At 49.0% G+C, this 18823-nt stretch overlaps 10 protein-coding genes across 10 annotated transcripts; 5 read left to right on the forward strand and 5 right to left on the reverse strand.

Annotated features, from left to right (window-relative positions):
- Positions 1 to 81: 81 nt before the first annotated feature.
- On the forward strand, positions 82 to 1464 carry M438DRAFT_400296 (NAD(P)-binding protein; the record flags this gene model as incomplete). Its single annotated transcript, XM_029909462.1, has 7 exons — positions 82 to 213; positions 247 to 435; positions 487 to 609; positions 657 to 738; positions 790 to 896; positions 944 to 1352; positions 1400 to 1464. Exons 1-7 carry the CDS (start codon positions 109 to 111, stop codon positions 1462 to 1464), a joined length of 1080 nt encoding a protein of 359 aa, XP_029756073.1. The 5' UTR covers positions 82 to 108.
- Positions 1465 to 1604: 140 nt separating this feature from the next.
- On the forward strand, positions 1605 to 4220 carry M438DRAFT_369133 (uncharacterized protein). The gene is made up of 4 exons (XM_029908092.1): positions 1605 to 2002; positions 2054 to 3421; positions 3471 to 3714; positions 3765 to 4220. The coding sequence occupies exons 1-4, from the start codon at positions 1806 to 1808 to the stop codon at positions 4011 to 4013; spliced, it is 2058 nt and encodes a 685-aa protein (XP_029756074.1). The 5' UTR covers positions 1605 to 1805; the 3' UTR covers positions 4014 to 4220.
- M438DRAFT_369134 (uncharacterized protein) lies at positions 3971 to 4466 on the reverse strand (the record flags this gene model as incomplete). The annotated part of the gene is made up of 2 exons (XM_029908093.1): positions 3971 to 4343; positions 4400 to 4466. The coding sequence occupies 2 exons, from the start codon at positions 4464 to 4466 to the stop codon at positions 4138 to 4140; spliced, it is 273 nt and encodes a 90-aa protein (XP_029756075.1). The 3' UTR covers positions 3971 to 4137.
- Positions 4467 to 5711: 1245 nt separating this feature from the next.
- Positions 5712 to 6786, forward strand: M438DRAFT_369135 (NAD(P)-binding protein; the record flags this gene model as incomplete). The annotated part of the gene is made up of 3 exons (XM_029908094.1): positions 5712 to 5744; positions 5801 to 6266; positions 6323 to 6786. 3 exons carry the CDS (start codon positions 5712 to 5714, stop codon positions 6784 to 6786), a joined length of 963 nt encoding a protein of 320 aa, XP_029756076.1.
- M438DRAFT_349369 (uncharacterized protein) lies at positions 6767 to 7654 on the reverse strand. The gene is made up of 2 exons (XM_029906380.1): positions 7158 to 7654; positions 6767 to 7100 (listed from the first exon to the last, which is right to left on the reverse strand). The coding sequence occupies exons 1-2, from the start codon at positions 7489 to 7491 to the stop codon at positions 6847 to 6849; spliced, it is 588 nt and encodes a 195-aa protein (XP_029756077.1). The 5' UTR covers positions 7492 to 7654; the 3' UTR covers positions 6767 to 6846.
- Positions 7519 to 7881, reverse strand: M438DRAFT_339433 (uncharacterized protein; the record flags this gene model as incomplete). The annotated part of the gene is made up of 1 exon (XM_029904216.1): positions 7519 to 7881. One exon carries the CDS (start codon positions 7879 to 7881, stop codon positions 7519 to 7521), a length of 363 nt encoding a protein of 120 aa, XP_029756078.1.
- A 948-nt stretch (positions 7882 to 8829) lies between these two features.
- Positions 8830 to 11712, forward strand: M438DRAFT_282875 (uncharacterized protein; the record flags this gene model as incomplete). Its single annotated transcript, XM_029901334.1, has 3 exons — positions 8830 to 9311; positions 9426 to 10881; positions 11005 to 11712. 3 exons carry the CDS (start codon positions 8830 to 8832, stop codon positions 11710 to 11712), a joined length of 2646 nt encoding a protein of 881 aa, XP_029756079.1.
- Positions 11713 to 12204: 492 nt separating this feature from the next.
- M438DRAFT_249912 (uncharacterized protein) lies at positions 12205 to 12414 on the reverse strand (the record flags this gene model as incomplete). Its single annotated transcript, XM_029899633.1, has 1 exon — positions 12205 to 12414. A coding segment is annotated over one exon (210 nt), but the record flags the coding sequence as incomplete, so codon positions are not given.
- Positions 12415 to 14152: 1738 nt separating this feature from the next.
- M438DRAFT_349373 (CNVH-domain-containing protein) lies at positions 14153 to 15768 on the forward strand. Its single transcript, XM_029906381.1, has one exon. It carries the CDS (start codon positions 14169 to 14171, stop codon positions 15339 to 15341), a length of 1173 nt encoding a protein of 390 aa, XP_029756081.1. The 5' UTR covers positions 14153 to 14168; the 3' UTR covers positions 15342 to 15768.
- Positions 15769 to 15865: 97 nt separating this feature from the next.
- M438DRAFT_409193 (uncharacterized protein) lies at positions 15866 to 17820 on the reverse strand (the record flags this gene model as incomplete). Its single annotated transcript, XM_029910001.1, has 5 exons — positions 15866 to 16200; positions 16252 to 16573; positions 17037 to 17202; positions 17362 to 17536; positions 17592 to 17820. 5 exons carry the CDS (start codon positions 17818 to 17820, stop codon positions 15866 to 15868), a joined length of 1227 nt encoding a protein of 408 aa, XP_029756082.1.
- Positions 17821 to 18823: the final 1003 nt, after the last annotated feature.

Raw genomic sequence — 18823 nt, forward strand, 5'->3', positions numbered from 1 at the left:
AGCTTACCAAGCGGGAATGCCATCAATTGATGTCACATTGTGTGCATCTCCTACCTTTTTCCCATATCATTACTGTCGAATAGTGCTTGCAGTCTGTCGTCTTTCAATATGAGTTACAATGTTCTTATTACAGGCGGATCCGGCTACCTTGGAGGCACCCTCCTCAATCGTCTCCAATCAGCCGGACTCCCGGCTCTTAAGCTTTACGCGCTGGTCCGAAAAGATTCTTAAGCAGAAGCCGTGAAGCAGTATGGTGCTGAACCTTTGACATTTGATGCCTATGAAGAATCTGCTGTCAGAGAAGCAGTCCTCAAACATGAGATCAATGTTGTGTTCTCACTCCATGATGCTTTCAAGGCAGATAGTGCGGTCGCATTTATCAAAGCATTGGCCGAGTTGGAAAACAACACTGGACGCAACATCCATTTCCTCCACGTATGTGACATGTTTTTGCGAGGCCCTGGTTAGTGTGCTGACCACAAGAAGACTACTGGAGCGAAAGCTTTCTCCTCGCACATGGGCGCCCCAATCGACAAGCCTTTCGCGGACAACGATAACCTACATGGCATCCATAAAGCACAACACCCTCCTATCCCTTGTTTGCAGCCAGTAGGGATTGACTTCTTCTCAACTCTGTACTCAGCTAACGACTGTAGTTGCTTGACACCAATATTACAGTGACTGAGCTCTCGGAATCACTGGGCGTACAAGGCTATGTCTTTGCGCCGTGTATCGTTTGTGGGTCTCTCGACGAGAGTCGGCATTGAATACCAGTACTCACAATGGTAGATGGCAAAGGAGAAGGCTTCGGCAACAAGATCTCGATTCAAACTGTTGCAGTTGTCGATGCCGCCAAAGCAGCGAAGAAGGTCTACAGGGTAGATCAAGGTCGTCCTGTGAGTTTCACTCAATATACTTGTGGTCTTTACTGACCGGTTCCTAGACGTGGCCGGTATGCCACATTCTCGATAACACCGCTCTTTATATCCAGCTTCTGCGCAACATCGTATCGGGCAGGCAACAGGGATATGGTAAGAACGGATACTATCTTGCATCCCCTGGCAGCGTAGCATGGGAAGATATCTACAGCGGTATCGCCAGGGCGATGTACAAGCAAAGGGCCATTCATGATGACACCGTTCACCAAGCAGATGGCGCCGCACTTGAAGAGATGGCGCAGGGACTTGGTTGTGACAAAGCAATGGTTGCTTTTCAGCTCGGTGGAGCGTGTTTGTTGACTGCAAAGCATGGCGTCGAGATTGGATGGAAGCCAGAATACGGACCCGAGCACATTCTCTCATCCTTGGACGAGGAGGTAGATCTCATTTTCCAGCACAAGAGTGATTGGGCCTGTAAGATACAAAATTCGGTGCTCACTGTCATACAAAATGGTTATCAGTTGCATGCACCATGACAGGCGTCTTTGATCCGAGGCCAATCTGCTTCCAGTACCTTTGCTCGTGACTTGACAGCGTCGGCGGATTTCTCGTCGCTTTCTGAGTAAATTTGTGTATCTATGTAACGGTTGAACCTCGGCGGAATACCGGGAGGAAGCTTTCTCCGTTTTGGGTCTCCGCACCTGTTTGACAACCACATCGGGCACATATGATCTCTGTTGGCCATTTGCTCTCTTCTAAATTCTTGTACACTCCGAGCTTCTATCGACCGGATGTATAGCTTCCCACTGAGGCTCGAATGCCGCCGTTGAAAGCCTAGCTCCACAGCTTTCCTTCTTGTTCTCGCTCAACGGCCACCCATTGCGACCTCCCTCAAGCGATCTTTCGGAAAACTATTTCTAGGTGATCATGCCTTCTTCGAGGGACTCCCGCTCAGATGCTGAGCAATCTCGGCCGCAGAAACGACAACGCATTGAGCGAGCCTGTGATCGATGCAAAGCAAAGAAGACGAAATGTGATGGCAAACAACCAGCATGCACGAGATGTGAGAACCAAGATGCGGAATGTGTTTATGGAGAGGTCGGAAAAAGGGGCAAAGGCAAAACGTTGTAACAAACGTCTGCAGTCTGATGATTGTAAGCTGATGTATATCGTAGGAAAGAACACGTTCGATCCCTTGAAGAACGTCTGGCCAAGATGGAAGCCCTACTTGTAGCTAATGCGAGGCAATCGCGCGCAAGCAAATCTGGCGAAGCTGCCGACGGTCTTCCAATGCCTGCCCCTACGCTTTCTACAGATGGCAACGGCATTAGCGATGCAGATCATCATGCCTTGGCCACAGACAACGAGACTTGGGCGTCACCTAGTCATACTATGGAGCGAGTCCAAAAGCCAGTAAACAACGAGGAATCATTACTTTCGGGGCTGCCCCCGTCAATACCGGGTGCTCATGTCACAAAGGAAGATGTCGATGCTCTCAGAGACAATCTGGTCCAAAGGCTACCACGGATGCAGACATTCATGGTCTTACCCCCAACTTATGAGGTCTTCAGCATGGTCGAGATTTATCTCGATGACATGAATGCCTTCCTACCGATCTTTCACCCCCCGTCTCTAAGGATGCTTTGCCGGTGCGGGATGATGAAAAGTGACAAGCCCGATCCGCTGTGGTGGGCTTGCATAAATGTAATCATAGCCACCACCATGCAGTCCAGATCTACGGATGATGGATTCCAAAAGGTTTCGGAGTTCTCATGGGCTTTCTTCAAGAACGCTTTCTCGGTATATGATGACATCATGTCATCCGAGCCCAGCATTCTGGGTCTCCAAGTGCTGCTTGCTATGGCTGCCTACTTGGGTAGGACTACAAATCTGAGGATGGCGATGTTGCTCTCCTCTACCTGCGTTCATATGGCGCGTCTGTTGGGTCTTGATAAGGAAAGCCACATTGTTGGGATGCCTCAAGCAGAGTCTGAACAACGAAAACGTTTGATCTGGATTATATTCGTTCTCGATGCCTTTATAAGGATCAAAGCCAATCAACCTTTGATATTGAGCGCTGGATGTATCGAAGCCGGCATCCCCGACCAAGCACCAGCCGATCGACTCGGCTACTTCAAGATTTCTTGCACAGAACAGAGTGTGAACGTGTTCGATTTGATGATCAAGATCACAGCCATTCGCTCAGAGATATATAGCTACTTGAACATCTCGACAAAGCGGGCTCTTCGCAGTCCGGAAGCCCAAGACTTCATCATTTCCATGCACGGTCGAGTCTCCACCTGGACGACGGAACTACCGATAGACTATCGTCCGGAAGGTTCTATCATGGTGTTGGATCTGTCAATCCTCATACTTCATCTTACATATTATGACTGTGTGACACGCCTTCGTACACTGGTCGAACAATCCACAGTTCCACAAGATTCAAATCAGATAGGGACAGAAGAACAACGCGCCCATATTGCACGGTGTGTTCTTGATTTGATCCGCTCTTCTAATGCAATACCTTTCGTGTATCTCTGGTAAGTTATGGGTCAGATACAAGTTCAATGGGTAACTAAACAAAGCCAGGCAACCACTACAAGATATTTTCGCTGCTACCATAGAGCTCACGTCGAACGTAATAGCCCGACCTGCTTCTGAGCATGCACTGGCAAACGTCAAAGCTATAAGCTCATTCGTACGCTTCCTGGAGACCTTGAAGTACAAAAAAGGCTGCGATCTTACACGGCTTCTGAACGGCTGCACGATACTAGAAAAGGTAGCCAAAGGTGCTGTCATGGGGGAGCAAAGTACGCATTACGAGGCTGTTCGGGTATATCATCTGTTCATTCTTCTTGCTTATTCTTCGCTAATGCTCGCCAGTTCCTTTTCTCGTGCTCTCCCGGCCATAGGCTGCTTGCGCAAGCTCTCTTGACCAATCTTCCTAAGCTAGATGCGGTTTGTCAGGCCGCATCTGCTAATGTATTCGCTCAATCCGAGCAGCGTCCCCGAAACATCCCATTGCTAGCACCCGATTGTATGGTGCCGAGCACCTACAACTTCGGGCCTGGCCCTAGTGATTCAAGCCTTGTTGACACGATGCGCGCTGTCTATAGCGATGTAGTGGCCTGATTTGCGAGAGAGACTGACGTGTTACTGCGTCGTAGGAGGGCGGAAGAGATGGGTATGAAGATGCTGCATGATATGTTAGCCATACTGATGCTACTCCTAGTACAGATATATCCACATACCTTCTTTAGCAGAGCTTGCAGGCGCAGTTGTGTAGGCCGTAGCCGCCAATGCCCATCAGGGACACGCAATGCTCGATGAAATCGCGCGCGGAGGCGAAGTGTTTACCACTGGGGTGGCCGAAGAATTCCTTAATAGGATGGCAGGCGCTTGGGTGCTCTGCGTGCATGTAGCCGCTAGGCAGGCCGACGACGAACTCGATCTTGTGCCCGCCTATACGTATCTGTTTAGCTGTGATACGATATGATATGCGCAGTACCAGAACTTACCTAGTGCCTGCACATACTCAGGTCTGCGGTTGAATGCTCTGCTAAGAGCAAGGAGGGTAGGCACCATATCAACATAGGTGTAGTTGCCATGTTGATATACGCTTTATTTGACTAAAAAGACACGCTAACGCGATGGAGTAACTTCGGCCCGCCGTGGCAGAACATCCTTAAGCACTGACCGCCTCCAAATGACAGTGAAGCTCCAAAAAAAGTGACCGACGAGTCATCCTGCAAGTGAAAGAAATCCCTGGACTGACAGGATAACGACGATAAGTAACATTTTTTGCCACTCTCCTGCTCAGTGCACCTGGTCTTGATGCACATCAAAATGCACAGTGTAATTGAGATTTGCTTGAACCTCCACTGAGAGCTCGAATGTTTCACGCTCTCTCTGGCCAATCGTACTGATCCGAAAACCATCGTGCATTTTGATGCGGGTTTTGCAGCAGTACTGGATGGCTAGGATGCGCCTATATCTGGTGTTCTATCATCAGGGGTCGTGACTGATCTCCTGCATCCAGCACCTGGTCATAATCCACGTCAAAATGCACAGTGCAATTCAGATTCCCTTGAACCTCCACTGAGAGCTCGAATTTCTCACGCTCTCTCTGGTCAACCTTACTGATCTGAAAAACATCGTGCATTTTGACGTGATTTTTGCAGGAGCGTTGTATAGCTGGGATACAGCAGTTTTTACCCCTATCTCAATGCATATCTCGCTGCTCCCCTGCCTTCAGCACTCGTGGTTTCTGCACGTCAAAATGCACAGTGTTTTTCGGAAATAGGTGAGCCTCCAGTGAGAGTACAAATAATCCGGACTCTCACTGGACATCTGCTCAATGCTGAATTTCTTCTTGCCTTTTGATGTGACATTTGCAGCAGTGTTGTGTGGTTGGGATGCTGCATTTATTCTTCTTAGAGCTTGCAAATCATCACTGCTTCCCTGAGCATAGCACCTGGGTTTTATACACGTCAAAAGTCAGGAAGATTTTCAGATCAGTGAGGTTGGCCAGTGAGAGCAGAAATGATTCAGGCTTTCACTGGACATTTGCTCAATTTCGAATACGTTCTTGCATTTTGACGCGGTTGATATTGTCGGTGTTGCATGGCTGGAGCTGCAATAGTTGTGGTTTGTTGATTAGTCAACATTGATCATCAAATCCATCCTCGGATGTTTAGTCAACAGAGGTATGAGTATGGCATCTACCTCGCTTCTACTACATATATCCTTCTCTTGCTTGTATTCTCTTTTGCAGACCACAAACGAACCGTTTCCACTTCCTCACAAACTTGTCGAGTACTTTCATACATAATGGACGGTCTCAAGAATATTGCCTGGGTTGGAGTGAGTACGTTGTGATATCCGAATCGAGAGACATCTGTCTAACAAGCTCACTACAGACCGGCCCAATGGGTCTTCCAATGCTAGAAAGAACCACCGCGACAGGAAAATTCAACATCAAACTACTCGTCCGCAACCAAATCTCCTCTTACGCCAATATCCCAAAGGGCGTCCAGTCTATCCACCAAGTCAACTACTACGACCACGAGTCACTGGTTGAGCACCTTCAAGGCCAAGATATAGTGATTGTATTCACCAGCTTCGTGCCGGGAAACGAGCTCGACAGGAAGCAAATCGCACTTGTGAATGCAGCAATTGATGCAGGTGTCAAGTATTTCATTCCATCTGAATGGGCGCCGGACACTGCTGGCAGAATGGGCAGTGTTCAAGATGGACATGGACCAACACTACCCACTGATATGGTATTGGCGCCAAAGCGAGTCACTCACAATTACCTATTATGCCGTGCCGCGGAAAAGAAATTGAATTTCTGCGTCATCTACCCGGGCGTTTTATTTGAGCTCGGTAAGTTGGCTACTCCTTTCCAACTCAAATATTTGTATACTCTGACACAAGCACAGGTTTCGCTAATGGCATTTTCGGTTTCGATTTCACCAACAACACAGCCTGCCTTCCTGACAATGGGATCAATCCATTCTCAACCACTACCCTGGACACACTCTCCAAGGTCGTGATCTCGCTTTTCGAAAACCCATCGCTCATCTCGAACAAATTCTACCATGTCGCCGATGGTGTGCTCACCCAGCAAGATGTTTTCCTCGTCGTTGAGAAGGAGACCGGAGTTTCTTGGGCGAGGACTTCGTACTCGACCAGCGAAGTCCGTAAAGCGGCGTTGGCGAATATGGAAGAGGGTGTTTATGGACCGACTGAGTACATGCATAGTTTGATGACGCCTTTCTTTGGAGGTCTTCAGGTTTCGAGACACCTTGATAATCGAGAGTTGAAGGTGCGTGATGGAGAAGTTGATATCAGAGAGGAGGTGGTGAGATTGGTACGCAAGCAGCTTGCAGACAAGAAGGAGTAAAGCTGTGTTTCGATATCTGTAGACTGATTTCTTTATACTACATACTATTATCCGTGCCTTTCATCTGTTCTGCCAAGAAGTCTCCAACATCTGCTTGACTGACAAAGGCTTGACATTGGGAAATTTGTGGTTGATAGCCTTGTGCTTAGGCAGATTGAAGTAACCACCGACAACCCACATACCGAAAGCAGCAAACATGTATTGCAACTTCTCCTTGGGAAAGTAAGGGTAGATGGAAGCGTGAGAGGGCAACTCGGAAGTCTGAAATTTCTTAAGCTTGTCCATGTCATCGTAAACGACATTGAACTTGGTGCCTGGAGGAAGTGTCGTTAGTAGGGTGTCATACAACATCGAGCTTGATACAGGCGTACCTCTAGCTTCCTCGGCAAGCTGTACGAATTCGTTCAGGGTAACGCGGTCACCGACGATGGTTGTAATCTCGTCCCACTTGGGCAGGGTCAAGACCTCGGCGACGAATCTGGCAACGTCGTAGGTGTAGGTGAAGACCATCTTGTCATCTCCAGAGCCAGGGATTGTAGCAGCCTTGTTGTCGACATCGATAGCAAAGGGAGGGGGGGTCAAGTGAGACTTCAAGTGGGGGAGGCCGTAGTAGTCCATGAAGTAGCCGTTGTGAACCTGGGTCCATTCAAGATTGGTCTTGCGGAGCTCGTCCTGTACGCCCTGGCGGAGAGGAATATGGGGCATGTATGCTGCTGCTCTGGTTCCAATTCATTAACCGCCGATCAACGTCAAACAGAATGGAAGGACTTGCTCAGCAGGAGCAGGCGCGCCCCAAATGCTCTGGACGAAACGTTCAGTAAACTTGGAGGCAGCAGCAGCCTTGACAAGGTTCGTCTCAGACTTTGCGGCAGGCTCGGAGATTACGAGCATGGTAGAGATGACGGTGTGAATCTCGTGCTTTTCGAGAACGGCTGTGACGGCGGAGATGTCATCGTAGTCGACTTGGACTTCTTTCTCGTTCTTGGGCGCTCCTCGGGACAAGACGATGTATTCATGGCGAGAGTCATCGGTCAAAATCTCGGCAATAGTGGCACCCAGGTGTCCACGACCACCAGCGATTGCAACTTTGACCATGTTGATGAATCGGTTGATGAGAGATCTGGAGAGTCTGGTTGTAGTGTGAAAGGTGTGATTGTTGTTGCTATATGGTTAGAAGATTGGACCAGCGCGCCTCGATACTTATCAACAAATTTGTCTTTCTATTGGTTTCCATAATTGCTGACATGATCCAGTTCTCAAATTACGAAGCTGCTCACAAAGCGAGTTGAACGGTTTGAGTCGAGAGCTGCCGGAAGCAATTTGGTCCCGAGATTTGCGGAACCAACTTCCTCCGATCCTTCGTCGGAAGCAAAATCGAGCCTGTATGTGGATGACAGCAACGATACTCCGTGTTGCCTTCCGACATGATCACCGCGCTGTTCTCATCGGTCAATCCTGCCCTTCGAAACGCGCTTCTGAATGGGTTGATGTGTTCTCTCGACGTCGCAGCTTCTCGCGCCGAAGCCGCTCGAGCGTGTGTGTCTGTGAGAACGCGCCGTGTTGGTTCACACTGGGTTTGTGTCTGCCGGTCGTATCGGTTCACTCATCTCTGCGGCGAACTGTTCCAGTAACGCGCATGCTGACTCCTAAGGGCCTGGCCAGAGAAGAGGCAGAGAGCTAGGTCAGCAGTTCAGATCCTGTCCCCGATGTCATGCAAATCGCGGCGTCGCGTCACAACACCGATTGGACAAACATACGAGTACCTGCTCACAGCGCATCTATTGCAGACCGCGACAGGAGTATTCATTTCTCCATGCTGGCGGTAGAGCTTAGGGAGCAATGTCTTCGCTCTGAATGGCTTCCGAAAATGGACTGCGGTGTTGACGCACTGCGGTGTTGACTGACTCACTCGGGGCAGATTTCTTGGCTCACCGCCTTCACCAAACTTGTAATAAAACATTCGGGCGCTGTGTAAAACTCAATTGAAACCAATTCATGACATCCTGCAATTCTAGATCAAACGTGGTCTCGACGAGCTCAATCATGCATCTGGAATTGGTCAAGACACTGGGTTGCGTGGTGCTGCGAGGAGACCACGTCGACAACATCGCTCGGTCATCACCCCCACCAACAACATCGGGACCGAGATATCCATACCACGTTACGATTCTCACAAAAGCCGAATCTCAACAGCTCAACAATTCAGTTGACACGCCTCATCAAATCAGCAAAATTGTCGAACGGCTTCTTAGCACACCTCAATTACTGGAAGACCCAATCGATTTAGGTGTTGCGATACATGGCTCGACTGGCTTTAACGTGCTCTTCTGGCCTCAAGGCAATAATATCAGACATCAGTTGGGACTTTCGAACAAGCAATTCCACATCACCTTGACATCTGACGATAAGCACGACATCGATAAGGGCGTCGATTCCATCACGCGGTGCAAGACTTTAGACTCAGATCATATAGACTTGATTGTGCGGAGCTGTGCTACACTGGCGAAGAAGGCTGAACACCAACAGTCTATGTTGGAGGTCCTTCGTTTCGTCGCAAGATTCCATACCTCTTGCTTGTCGGAGATCTCTTTCGACACTGTCTGGCGTCTGCTATCGAAACTCTCTGGCAAAAGCGAGAGTTCGGTACTCGCTTGTGAATATCTGGATACACACCCTGGAAACGTCTCCGCATTGCTGCGTGCAGCACAGTGCTGTCATCTGCCACTGGAAGCCAAACGAGCGATGTGTCTCTATGCTCAAGCAGCAGATCTATTACTACCCGACGGGCGTGAAGCGATTGTTTCTCAGTGCGTTGCCGCTCTAGTCAGCTGCTCCGAGCATACTGAGTTCGGATTGTTCTTCCTCGATGGCGAAGTCGAGGACTGGAAACACAATCGGCCTCTCTACTCTGCATGCCAAAAGGCTTTCCAAAATCCACAGCTACGCCGCTTGGTCCAGCAACAAATCACCACAAGTAGGTACCAAGACATCGAAACCTTGATTCCAAGTCTACTCTCGCTCGCCTCCAATCAGGATGTGTTTACTCCTTTGGAAGGGGAGCTTTACAGGCTACCCAGATTCTTCAGATGGCTGCTGCCTTTTCGTCTGGCGGTAATGAGCACACCACGATGCAAAGAAGACATCACGGCATTAGTAACACAAAATATCACGTTAGTGGTGACATTGACTGAAGAAGAGCCCCTGTCAGCAGAGTGGTTCGCTGACACATCTTGTCGAAACATTCTCATGCCTGTACGCAATTACAAGGCTCCGACAGTCGAGCAGATAGACGAGTTCATCGAGTGTGTTGACAGCTTGCCAATGGAGGAAGCTGCATTGGTTCATTGCGGAGGTGGCAAAGGCCGTGCCGGAACATTCGCTGCTTGCTATCTCATGGCCCGAGGATTTGGAACTACTGATACAAGTCATGATTCTGAGCAGGCAGTTCGTATCTTCCCTGGAGACGCAATCAAACTCTTACGCCACATGCGACCCGGTAGTATCGAGACGGCTGAGCAAGAAAGCTTCATCAGAGATTACGCACAATACCTCATCAGCGGACGTCAGGCAGTACCAGCTCCCGCGACTCCACCGGACATTCAGGAGTCACAAGCACCACTCGAGCTTGAAGGGAAGCTACCCAAAGCCCCTTCCATTATTGTTTGCTGTGGCGTACCTGGCTCTGGTAAGAGCACTTTTGCATCACATCTTACAATACTTGGGTACACTGTCATATCTCAAGACGAGCTGGGTAGTCGCACGGCTTGCTTGAATGCTTTATCCAATGCCATGAACAGCGGCCGCAAGATACTCATTGATAGATGCAACCCATACGTCGAAGACAGAGAACAGTGGTTGGCACATGCATTCCATCCAACCAACGCACTATGTGTCTGGTTCGATGTCGACTCCGAACTTTGTGTAAAGAGAGCTGATGCGCGAACGAACCACCCCACGATAGCGCCAGGGAGAGCGAAAAAGATTGTTCATTCTTTCACGAAAACTTTCGTAAAGCCGAGCAAGAAAGAAAAGTTTGCTTGCATCGCGAGAGTATCATCGAGCGTCGCGGCTTCTGACCTTCTTCTAAGACTTGGTGTTCCGAAGGGCGACATCAATCATGCAGCCACTGGGCCAGCCGAGGCATCGCCCAACGAATCATCCTCCGCCGGAACAACCAGAACAACCAGAACGACCACAACCGCAAGCACGCCCGCAGAGAGGCCCTTCATTCACAAGTTTCCTCGAACAAGACATCTTTACAACGCTGGCTCTGCGACTCGCGACGATCTTATTCTGACCTCTTCAGACGCCGTGGCCTTTCTTGACTCTTCCGACCCATCAATCTCTCTGACTATTGAAGAGAAAGTCGATGGCGCAAACCTCGGCATCAGTCTTGATTCTTCCGGCAACTTCAAAGTACAAAATCGCTCGCATTACGTCAACAGCAAATCACACGCACAATTCAAGAAGCTTGACAGATGGTTGGAAGACCACTATGAAGGCCTGATCACCGTGCTGCAGGTAGATGAACCTGGCAAGTGGATTCTGTATGGCGAGTGGCTGTTTGCCAAACATTCCATACATTACACCAGCCTTCCGGACATGTTTCTTGCTTTCGATCTCTTTGACACGGAGCGCGGCACTTTTCTGAGCCGTGAGGCGTTGAGCGAAAGGCTGAATGGGACAAACATATATCAAGTCAACGATCTCGAAGTACCCGAAACTCTGAATGAGCAATCATTGCTAGACATTGTACGCTCTCGACAGTCGATCTACTACGACGGCATTGTTGAAGGAGTATATCTCCGCCGGCAAAAAGACGGCAGGACTATCGACCGTGCCAAAATTGTCCGGTCGGATTTCATCACAGGAGACGAACATTGGAATCGAAGAGGCATAACACCGAATGTAGTTGCTTACGAATGAAGACAGAAACATGCACGATATTGAACATAACAATCGTTCCATAATTTCAGATTTCTCAAGCCACCCAACCGCTTTTTCCCTCCCAATAATTGCCTATATGCTCAGTGTACGCTCGTTTGACAAGACGCAATCTAAGACCGGCCTGCTCGATAGGCTGTGTGGCCACTTGCCAAAGTAGCATCATGCACACATTATTCACTTCCATGCTTTCTGTTCGTTTCAAGAATGTTCTGATTGGTAGCCACCCCGGATAGGGCAATTCATACTGATCTGCATAGTTCCACTGGTCTCGAGATGGTTTCGTCCTTCGTCGAGGACTGGAAACCCCCGGAAAAGATATCAATCCACGCTTGTGCCATCTCTTACAATCCTCTCACTCATCTCGCCGCCAATTCCTCTGCGTCAACTCCATCAAGCACTACCAGATGCAGCAGGAGCAGCAGAAGGCAATAAACCCCGACTCTGAACAGCACCACCACCACCAATCCCAGAACAAAGACGACAATTGCAAACACCGACACTATCCTGAAGAATTCCAAGCACATGTCTAGAAAACGACCTCATCGAATCAAAAGTGCCACCACTGGGATGTCCAAACACATAAGCCATGCGGAAAGAAGGATCTTTCTCGCTGGTGCTGGTGTATTCGACACGCATGAAGACGGTATAGCCGGTGGGGAGTGCGTTGATGAAGTTGACTTGGTGGCCTGTGGTTGGGATATCAGTATTGAGGGCGGCATTGCTGGAAGTAGATCGTGATGGGAGTGAAACTTACCGAGTAGATTTCCGTGGTTGAAGATTGTGGTTAGGGAGTGGAGGTATGGTTCTTCGGGCTGGCGCACCCAGTCTGGACCTTTGGGATGGTGGCCTTGACCATCGCTGTTGTATTCGGGGTCACCGAGGTCGATTTGTTGGATGGTGTTGACCTTTTTGTTGGTATCGGGTTTGGGAGGAGACTTGACCATCATGAGTGTGTGATGAAAAGGTGCGACTGATGATTTTCAAGGAGCAATGTCGCTTTCTATATAGTTCTTCTGCTTGCTACTTTTTTGACGTTCATGAGCTGCAATCTCTTTCATTGCCATGGAGTTTGTCTGTCTCTTTCACTTTACATATTCTGGCTCTTCGATGTCCGTGTTTGCGTCTTCACTTCCTTCCACCAGAGTGATCTTCACCGATGTATTGATATTCTAGCGACCTCATCAGAATCGAAATCACGGTTTGGCAGAAACTTGCAGTCTAACGAGGACAAAAGTAACGATTTCAAGTTCGATCAAAGAAAGTGGTAAGTGTGGTAACCTTTTCACCTCGTCGGTGAGTCACCCAGTTTGTAGTACGAGTAGCATATCATGTCACATTCTTTGATATGGCTTGGAATAGAAGCGATAACATAAAAGAGTGTCATGTTTGTGGTCATACCAAAGCTTTATTACTTCCACGGCAAGTTTGGTCTTCTAAACTTTGCGGTTTCGACACGACAGCATTTACCAAATAGCCCCTTATCATCACTGCTCTTTTTTCTCGTACACATTTTCAGCATGAGCTTCGCACGAACTCCATCAAGAGACAGTAGCGGTAGCGGGAGGGGCTCGAGGGGCTGGAGGTCGATATCCTGGACAAGAATGTGTCCATTAAGGATGACAGGAGGGGTGGGAGGTGGTTCAGCCATGTTGATGTTAGAAGTCATGATCGGTCATTTCTGTAAAGTGATCAATTTACATATGCTACTGTCTCACATATCAGCAAAGCTAGAGGGCTTTGAAAGTAAATCATTCACCATCTCCGTAACATATATTTGTGCTCTTTTTCTTTGACCATTCTGGCACGTTTCAGTAATCTTTGCTTAAAGAGAACTATTTTGATTAAACACCTTTCAAGCATCGACGCTGGAAGGTTCTGAGTGAGATTGCATCATCACTAATGAAGCTGCGAGGAGCCAATTCCATAAGAATAACGTTCCTTTCCATAGACAAGATTTCTATGACCTGCAGGAACGATGCTTAACTTCTAGAAGCTATCAGTTAGGTGACTCCCTGGACTCCCTGAACATCTCAGATGCCCTATACAATCAGTGGCTGAGCCCACTATCAGCTCTGCATGATGGAATGTTTTTTCAAAGCAGGTGTGGTCAAGTTCCACGAGTTTCGTGATTTCAGTGATTGGTGAAATGGTCTGAACTCTCATTTGAGGGCCTCAGTCAGAACCACGGCAATCTCACAGAATATACAGAGATGATCGTACGCGAAATTGACTACCTATACAATCACACGGATATCTCTCGCGGTATGGACATGTTTATTCTTGAGTAGGATGATGAGGGGCTCACGAAGAGCCCGTGTGGCTTAGTTCCGTGGCTGAGCCGCAATCCTCCAAACTGCGCCCCACTCAACGTCCGATAAGAAGAAAGCCACCACGCTTCCATCAATCATTGTTCCTACATCCAAAACTTCGCGAGCATGTCCAATCAAAGTTATTACGGCGGTGATCAGCAACAACAGCAGCAAGGATATCATTATCAGGGGTACCAGAGTTATAGCGAGTTCACTTCGCGACCGCAACATGAGGGTGCTCAATCGGGGTATGAGCAGCATAATAATCAGCAGTCGTACAGTGGACCTGCGAATCAGCAATACGGCGGTGAAAATTTGTATGGTGGATCCCAGGTGAACAGTCAACACCACGATTTTGGAGGATATGGTGACTCGTCTGGCTACAACCAGCAACAAGAATGGCGCCCGGAGGACCAGCGACCATATCATCAGAACCAACCCAGCTATGGCGAACATAATCAGGGCTCCTCAGGATATGCGCCAGCAACTTCCGACTATCCGCAAAACAGAGGCAACGAATATCCAGCATACCCCAGCACTGTTCCGGCCGGATACAGTAGCCAGCACCCCGACAGCGCTGCAAACTATGGCAACCACTCACCCTACCCGCCAACCGGACCGCCAGCATATCCAGGTCCGGACACATCTTCATACCCCTTGACTCAACAACACCCCAGCCAACCCTACCCAGGCCAACCGCCAACCGCAGAAGAAGACCGCGGCTTAACGGGCGCGCTAGCCGGCGGCGCTCTCGGTGCCTACGGCGGGCACAAACTAAACCACGGTTTCATCGGAGCAATGGGGGGAGCCTACGCAGGCCACAAACTCCAAGACACCCTGTCCGAGGACAAGAAAAAGAAGAAGGCCGAGAAACTCGCAGCCGGCCGTCCGCACAGACGCGACAGCAGCTCCAGCTCTAGCTCCAGCTCCAGCGGTTCTAGTAGTGGAAGCAATCAGCACCACGCCCAACAACAGTTCAGGGGCAATTTCTCGGCGAGCAGTGAGGATGTTTCGCTGGATAAGGATGGTAATGATTTGATCGCTAGATGTAGGAGTGTGGACGGCAGTCTTAATTTTTCGAGTATTTCTCTGAGTGAGGTATTGACCAATTCAGATGGAAGGTTCAGGTGGCAAAGAAATGGTGGGTTCAGGGCCAGCGCTCGGAATGTGCATCTAGTTGATGGAGGACGGGTTTTGCGTGCTGAGTTGGGAGATGGCAGGGGTGGGTGGAATAGAGATGAGGTCAGGCTGGATGAGATGATTACGAACAACAATGGTTCTCTTGAGTTTGTTGGTTGAGGGAGGGATTAGCTCTCACCGGACAAGCTACTGGAGTCAGAAGGTATCCGGCAATCTCATAAATTGAAATTGCCCACTTACAATTTTATAAGAGTTCTTGACTCTGGAGATCCCTCACTGGATCTTCCCAAGATGTTGATATAAGGATGACGGAGGTCCTGGGGTCAGCCCTCCCGACGAGAAGCCTTGGTGATAGCTTCTGAGGTTCCAGAAGAGGAACACAAACCACTTATAAACAACCTAGATTCACGATCTCGAGAACATAAGAAAGAAGGTACAGATGGAGAGTCTTGGTTGCTCAATTGTATGTTTTTCTGCTCGACTAAGATATAAAGGAGGGTTGTTAGTCTGGATGCCCAAACTGAGTACGGAGATACAAAGAAAACGGTTCATGCAAAGCAGACAGAGCACTAACGCTCAATCAGCCGCAGGGTAACAATAACAATGACCTTATGATCTTTTGTTTCCTGTAAGCATTCTTTTCCTTCTAGAAGTGTCTTGTCGTCCGACCAAATTCACCATGTTCAGGCAGAAGGAGCAGAAGGAGCAGAAGGAGCAGAAGAAGCAGCAGGACCAGCAGGACCAGAAGGATCAGAATGACCAGAAGTATCAGAAGGAGCAGAGGGAACAGCAGCTGTCTGAGCAGCAGCAGCAGCAGCCGTAGTGCAGACCCTACAAGTGCAGTTGGCGAGATCGTCCCGGACAATAGCGACCACATGAATAACGAACTGGCCCATGAGTTCGAAGTATTGACCACTGGGATGTCCATAGATGTGCCCACTGATAAAACTGTGAGGTACGTAGAAGATCCACTCGGAGTATCCAATAGGAGGACCACCGACAAACTTCACGACCTTGCCTAGATGTATACGATCAGACAGGGAAAACCAAAAGCGATGAGATAACTTACCGAAGATTATGAAGCCCCAGCCTTCGTTATTGAAAGCAGTGGTAAGGTCCTCAAGCAATCGAGCATCGGGTTGTCTGAGTTGGTTGTCGGGAGATTGACCTGTACCATCGCTGGTGTTGTAGGTGCTGAGATCGACGTCGAGAATGAGAGGATTGGGTCCGTAGAAGGTTCGAACCGGCATGCTCATCTTGTTGATTTGGTTTGGATAGATGGTTGCGCTGATGCGATAATGGAATAGTGGAAGCGTGAGTTGGTTAATTATATGATGAATCGACTCTTCTGCAGAGATTTGAAAAGTGCACAAAGCATGACAAGGAAAGAGCTAGACTAGAAAATGCGAAGTGAGATGTTAAGGAAATGGCAACAAGGGCTGCGACTGCTCCGGCAGTTCTGTCGTAGCCTATTAGCGGCTTCCGCAGTTGCCATTCTTTCTCTTGATCTAGCTCGGAAGGTCTCTGGCACGTGGATCTGTCGAATGCAGCTTCCTTTCAATCTACATCCAAGACTTTTCAACCGTGCGTAGCTTCCGTAAACACAATGCTACCAGACTCGGTCCCCGAGAGAAGTGTTTCATGCAGATCCAAGAGGCCAGGTATCGCAAACACTGAGGGGCGTCCTTGCTACCTCCGCTTCGTCGTGCTGGTGCGAGTAGTTTTATCTCTGCTTGCCTTCCGCGAACACCCCTATATCCCACGCCACGCTAAGAAAGAAGTCGAGCCAAAGATGACCTGCTATTGACCCGAGTCGCGACCGTCGCGTCTCGCTCACGGTCGCGTTGCACTTACGGTGGCGTTGATGCCGAGTGAACATAGCAGTGCACGTGATTCTTTGACCTTCTCACAATGCGGTATCATGCTTGCGAGATGCACAGTAATCTTTTGAGACACAAACACGCCCGTTAAAATCGACTTGACAGTCTTTATGTTCATTGGGAGTCCATCATAGGAGAGTCTGTATCGTTTTTGTACATCATTGACTGCTTAGGAAAACCCTTGTCGTTCCCTTTCTCTTCATCCAACGCCATCTAGCTATCTGGTTGGTATCATGCCTAGTAAACCACCAATTCGTGCTTACTCTGTACTGCTCTGTCCTGGTCACCTAGGAACACACACAACACAGCCGCAAGTAGCAAGCTTTTCGGTCATAATGGCATGCACATGATCAACAAAGCCCTTGACGGATCTGAAGTAAGTGCCGGAAGGATGTCCATGAACAAACAGATCAACGGTTCTGAACAGAGCGTATCCCTTGGGAGGTCCGCCTTCAAAGACGATGATCTGTCCACCTACACACCAAAATATTAGCACTAACTCCTAGTGGGAGATGTAGACAGAGCTTACTCCATTCCTTCACGAGGTCTGAGCGAGCGTTGTAGGCTTGACTGAGCAGTTTCAGAAATTCGGCGTCAGAGATGCGGGTTTTGGCGGTAGGCCAGAGAGATGCGTTGCCGTCGCTGTCGAAGAAGTCGTCGTCACTGAGGTCGAAGTTCTGGTAGCCTGAGTTGTGCATACTTTGGTAGATACCGGCTCTGGCTTTGCGAGGCTTGGTCTTGGAAGGTGGGTCTGCCATCGTGCAGGAATGGTTTTGTGGGTGGTGGTTGTAGTCGCGAGAGCTTTGCAAGATGGAGTGGCTTAAATACCCAGATGTTGCAATCTCGGAAGCTAGTTGAGGGCGTGGTGAAGAAGTTTCCGGCTTCGGAGTGTTGCTTCTCTGGACAACCTTGCTCTCCGTCCGTGGCTTTGTTGGTACGTTGATGGAAGTGGGCAGCTGTCTGTTTGATTGAAAACTTGACGGACCCTGCCAATAGACATGTCCAAACACAACATGGTTTCTGGCACTTTTCAGTAGTTCAGAGAGAGCTCAGAAAAACCTGGAGAGTATGAGGACTTGTAGCTTCCACTAGATCCAGGTTTATCCTTTGTACCCTACCCAAGCGGGTCATTAACCATCAAAGCAGATCCTCTTACCAACGCCAATCGGTGGCTTGTTGTGACTAAGAATCATGAAGTCTGACAAAGCAATTATGGGCTAAGTGGAACGATACTCGGATGCACCGTCGTAGACCCGCAAGATATACTAGATTACCATCTATTAAAGGGATCAAAACCAACTTCATGCACTAAGATGATGCGGTTATATGTATCGTGAGTGCCGACCGTATGGCCACCGACAATGTAATTCGAGCTATGCACACTCTTCTGGCCCAAGCACACCCCTAAGACTATGAGCCATTCGCTCCTCGTCGGCAATCTTGACAATATACGGAATCAACGCATGAAGGTCCTAGGAACTAGCTCCGCCAACACCGGTTCTGCGTCCTCGACGTGGATTTCATCGACCGGATACCGACGTATCGTTGCCTTGTGAGTTCTGCAGCGAGCGATCTGTAGAAGTTGACGATGTGGCCGTGCATGGCTAGCTTGCTTCCGTTGGAGCCATTGGGGCGTTGGATTTTGTCGTCCCTAATGTGCTAATGATGTCTTGGTCTGCTGTCTTTATACCTGCGAAGTGGAACGGTGCAACATTCACTCAAACAGCGGGCGACACTGTTTTCTTTTGTTTACTTAGAACA

The sequence above is a fragment of the Aureobasidium pullulans genome (assembly GCF_000721785.1).
Source record: "Aureobasidium pullulans EXF-150 unplaced genomic scaffold scaffold_29, whole genome shotgun sequence".
In the NCBI taxonomy this organism is placed as follows: Eukaryota; Fungi; Ascomycota; class Dothideomycetes; order Dothideales; family Saccotheciaceae; genus Aureobasidium; species Aureobasidium pullulans.

Excerpts from the sequence above, each read along its gene's own strand:
- M438DRAFT_349369 (XM_029906380.1), bottom strand. The coding sequence starts at position 7,491 with ATGCCCCATATTCCTCTCCGCCAGGGCGTACAGGACGAGCTCCGCAAG. Across the intron at positions 7,101-7,157 it reads GCTTGCCGAGGAAGCTAGAG|GCACCAAGTTCAATGTCGTT; the intron begins GTACGCCTGTAT and ends CACTTCCTCCAG.
- M438DRAFT_349373 (XM_029906381.1), top strand. The coding sequence starts at position 14,169 with ATGTCCAATCAAAGTTATTACGGCGGTGATCAGCAACAACAGCAGCAA.
- M438DRAFT_369133 (XM_029908092.1), top strand. The coding sequence starts at position 1,806 with ATGCCTTCTTCGAGGGACTCCCGCTCAGATGCTGAGCAATCTCGGCCG. Across the intron at positions 3,422-3,470 it reads ATACCTTTCGTGTATCTCTG|GCAACCACTACAAGATATTT; the intron begins GTAAGTTATGGG and ends AAACAAAGCCAG. Across the intron at positions 3,715-3,764 it reads CGCATTACGAGGCTGTTCGG|TTCCTTTTCTCGTGCTCTCC; the intron begins GTATATCATCTG and ends AATGCTCGCCAG.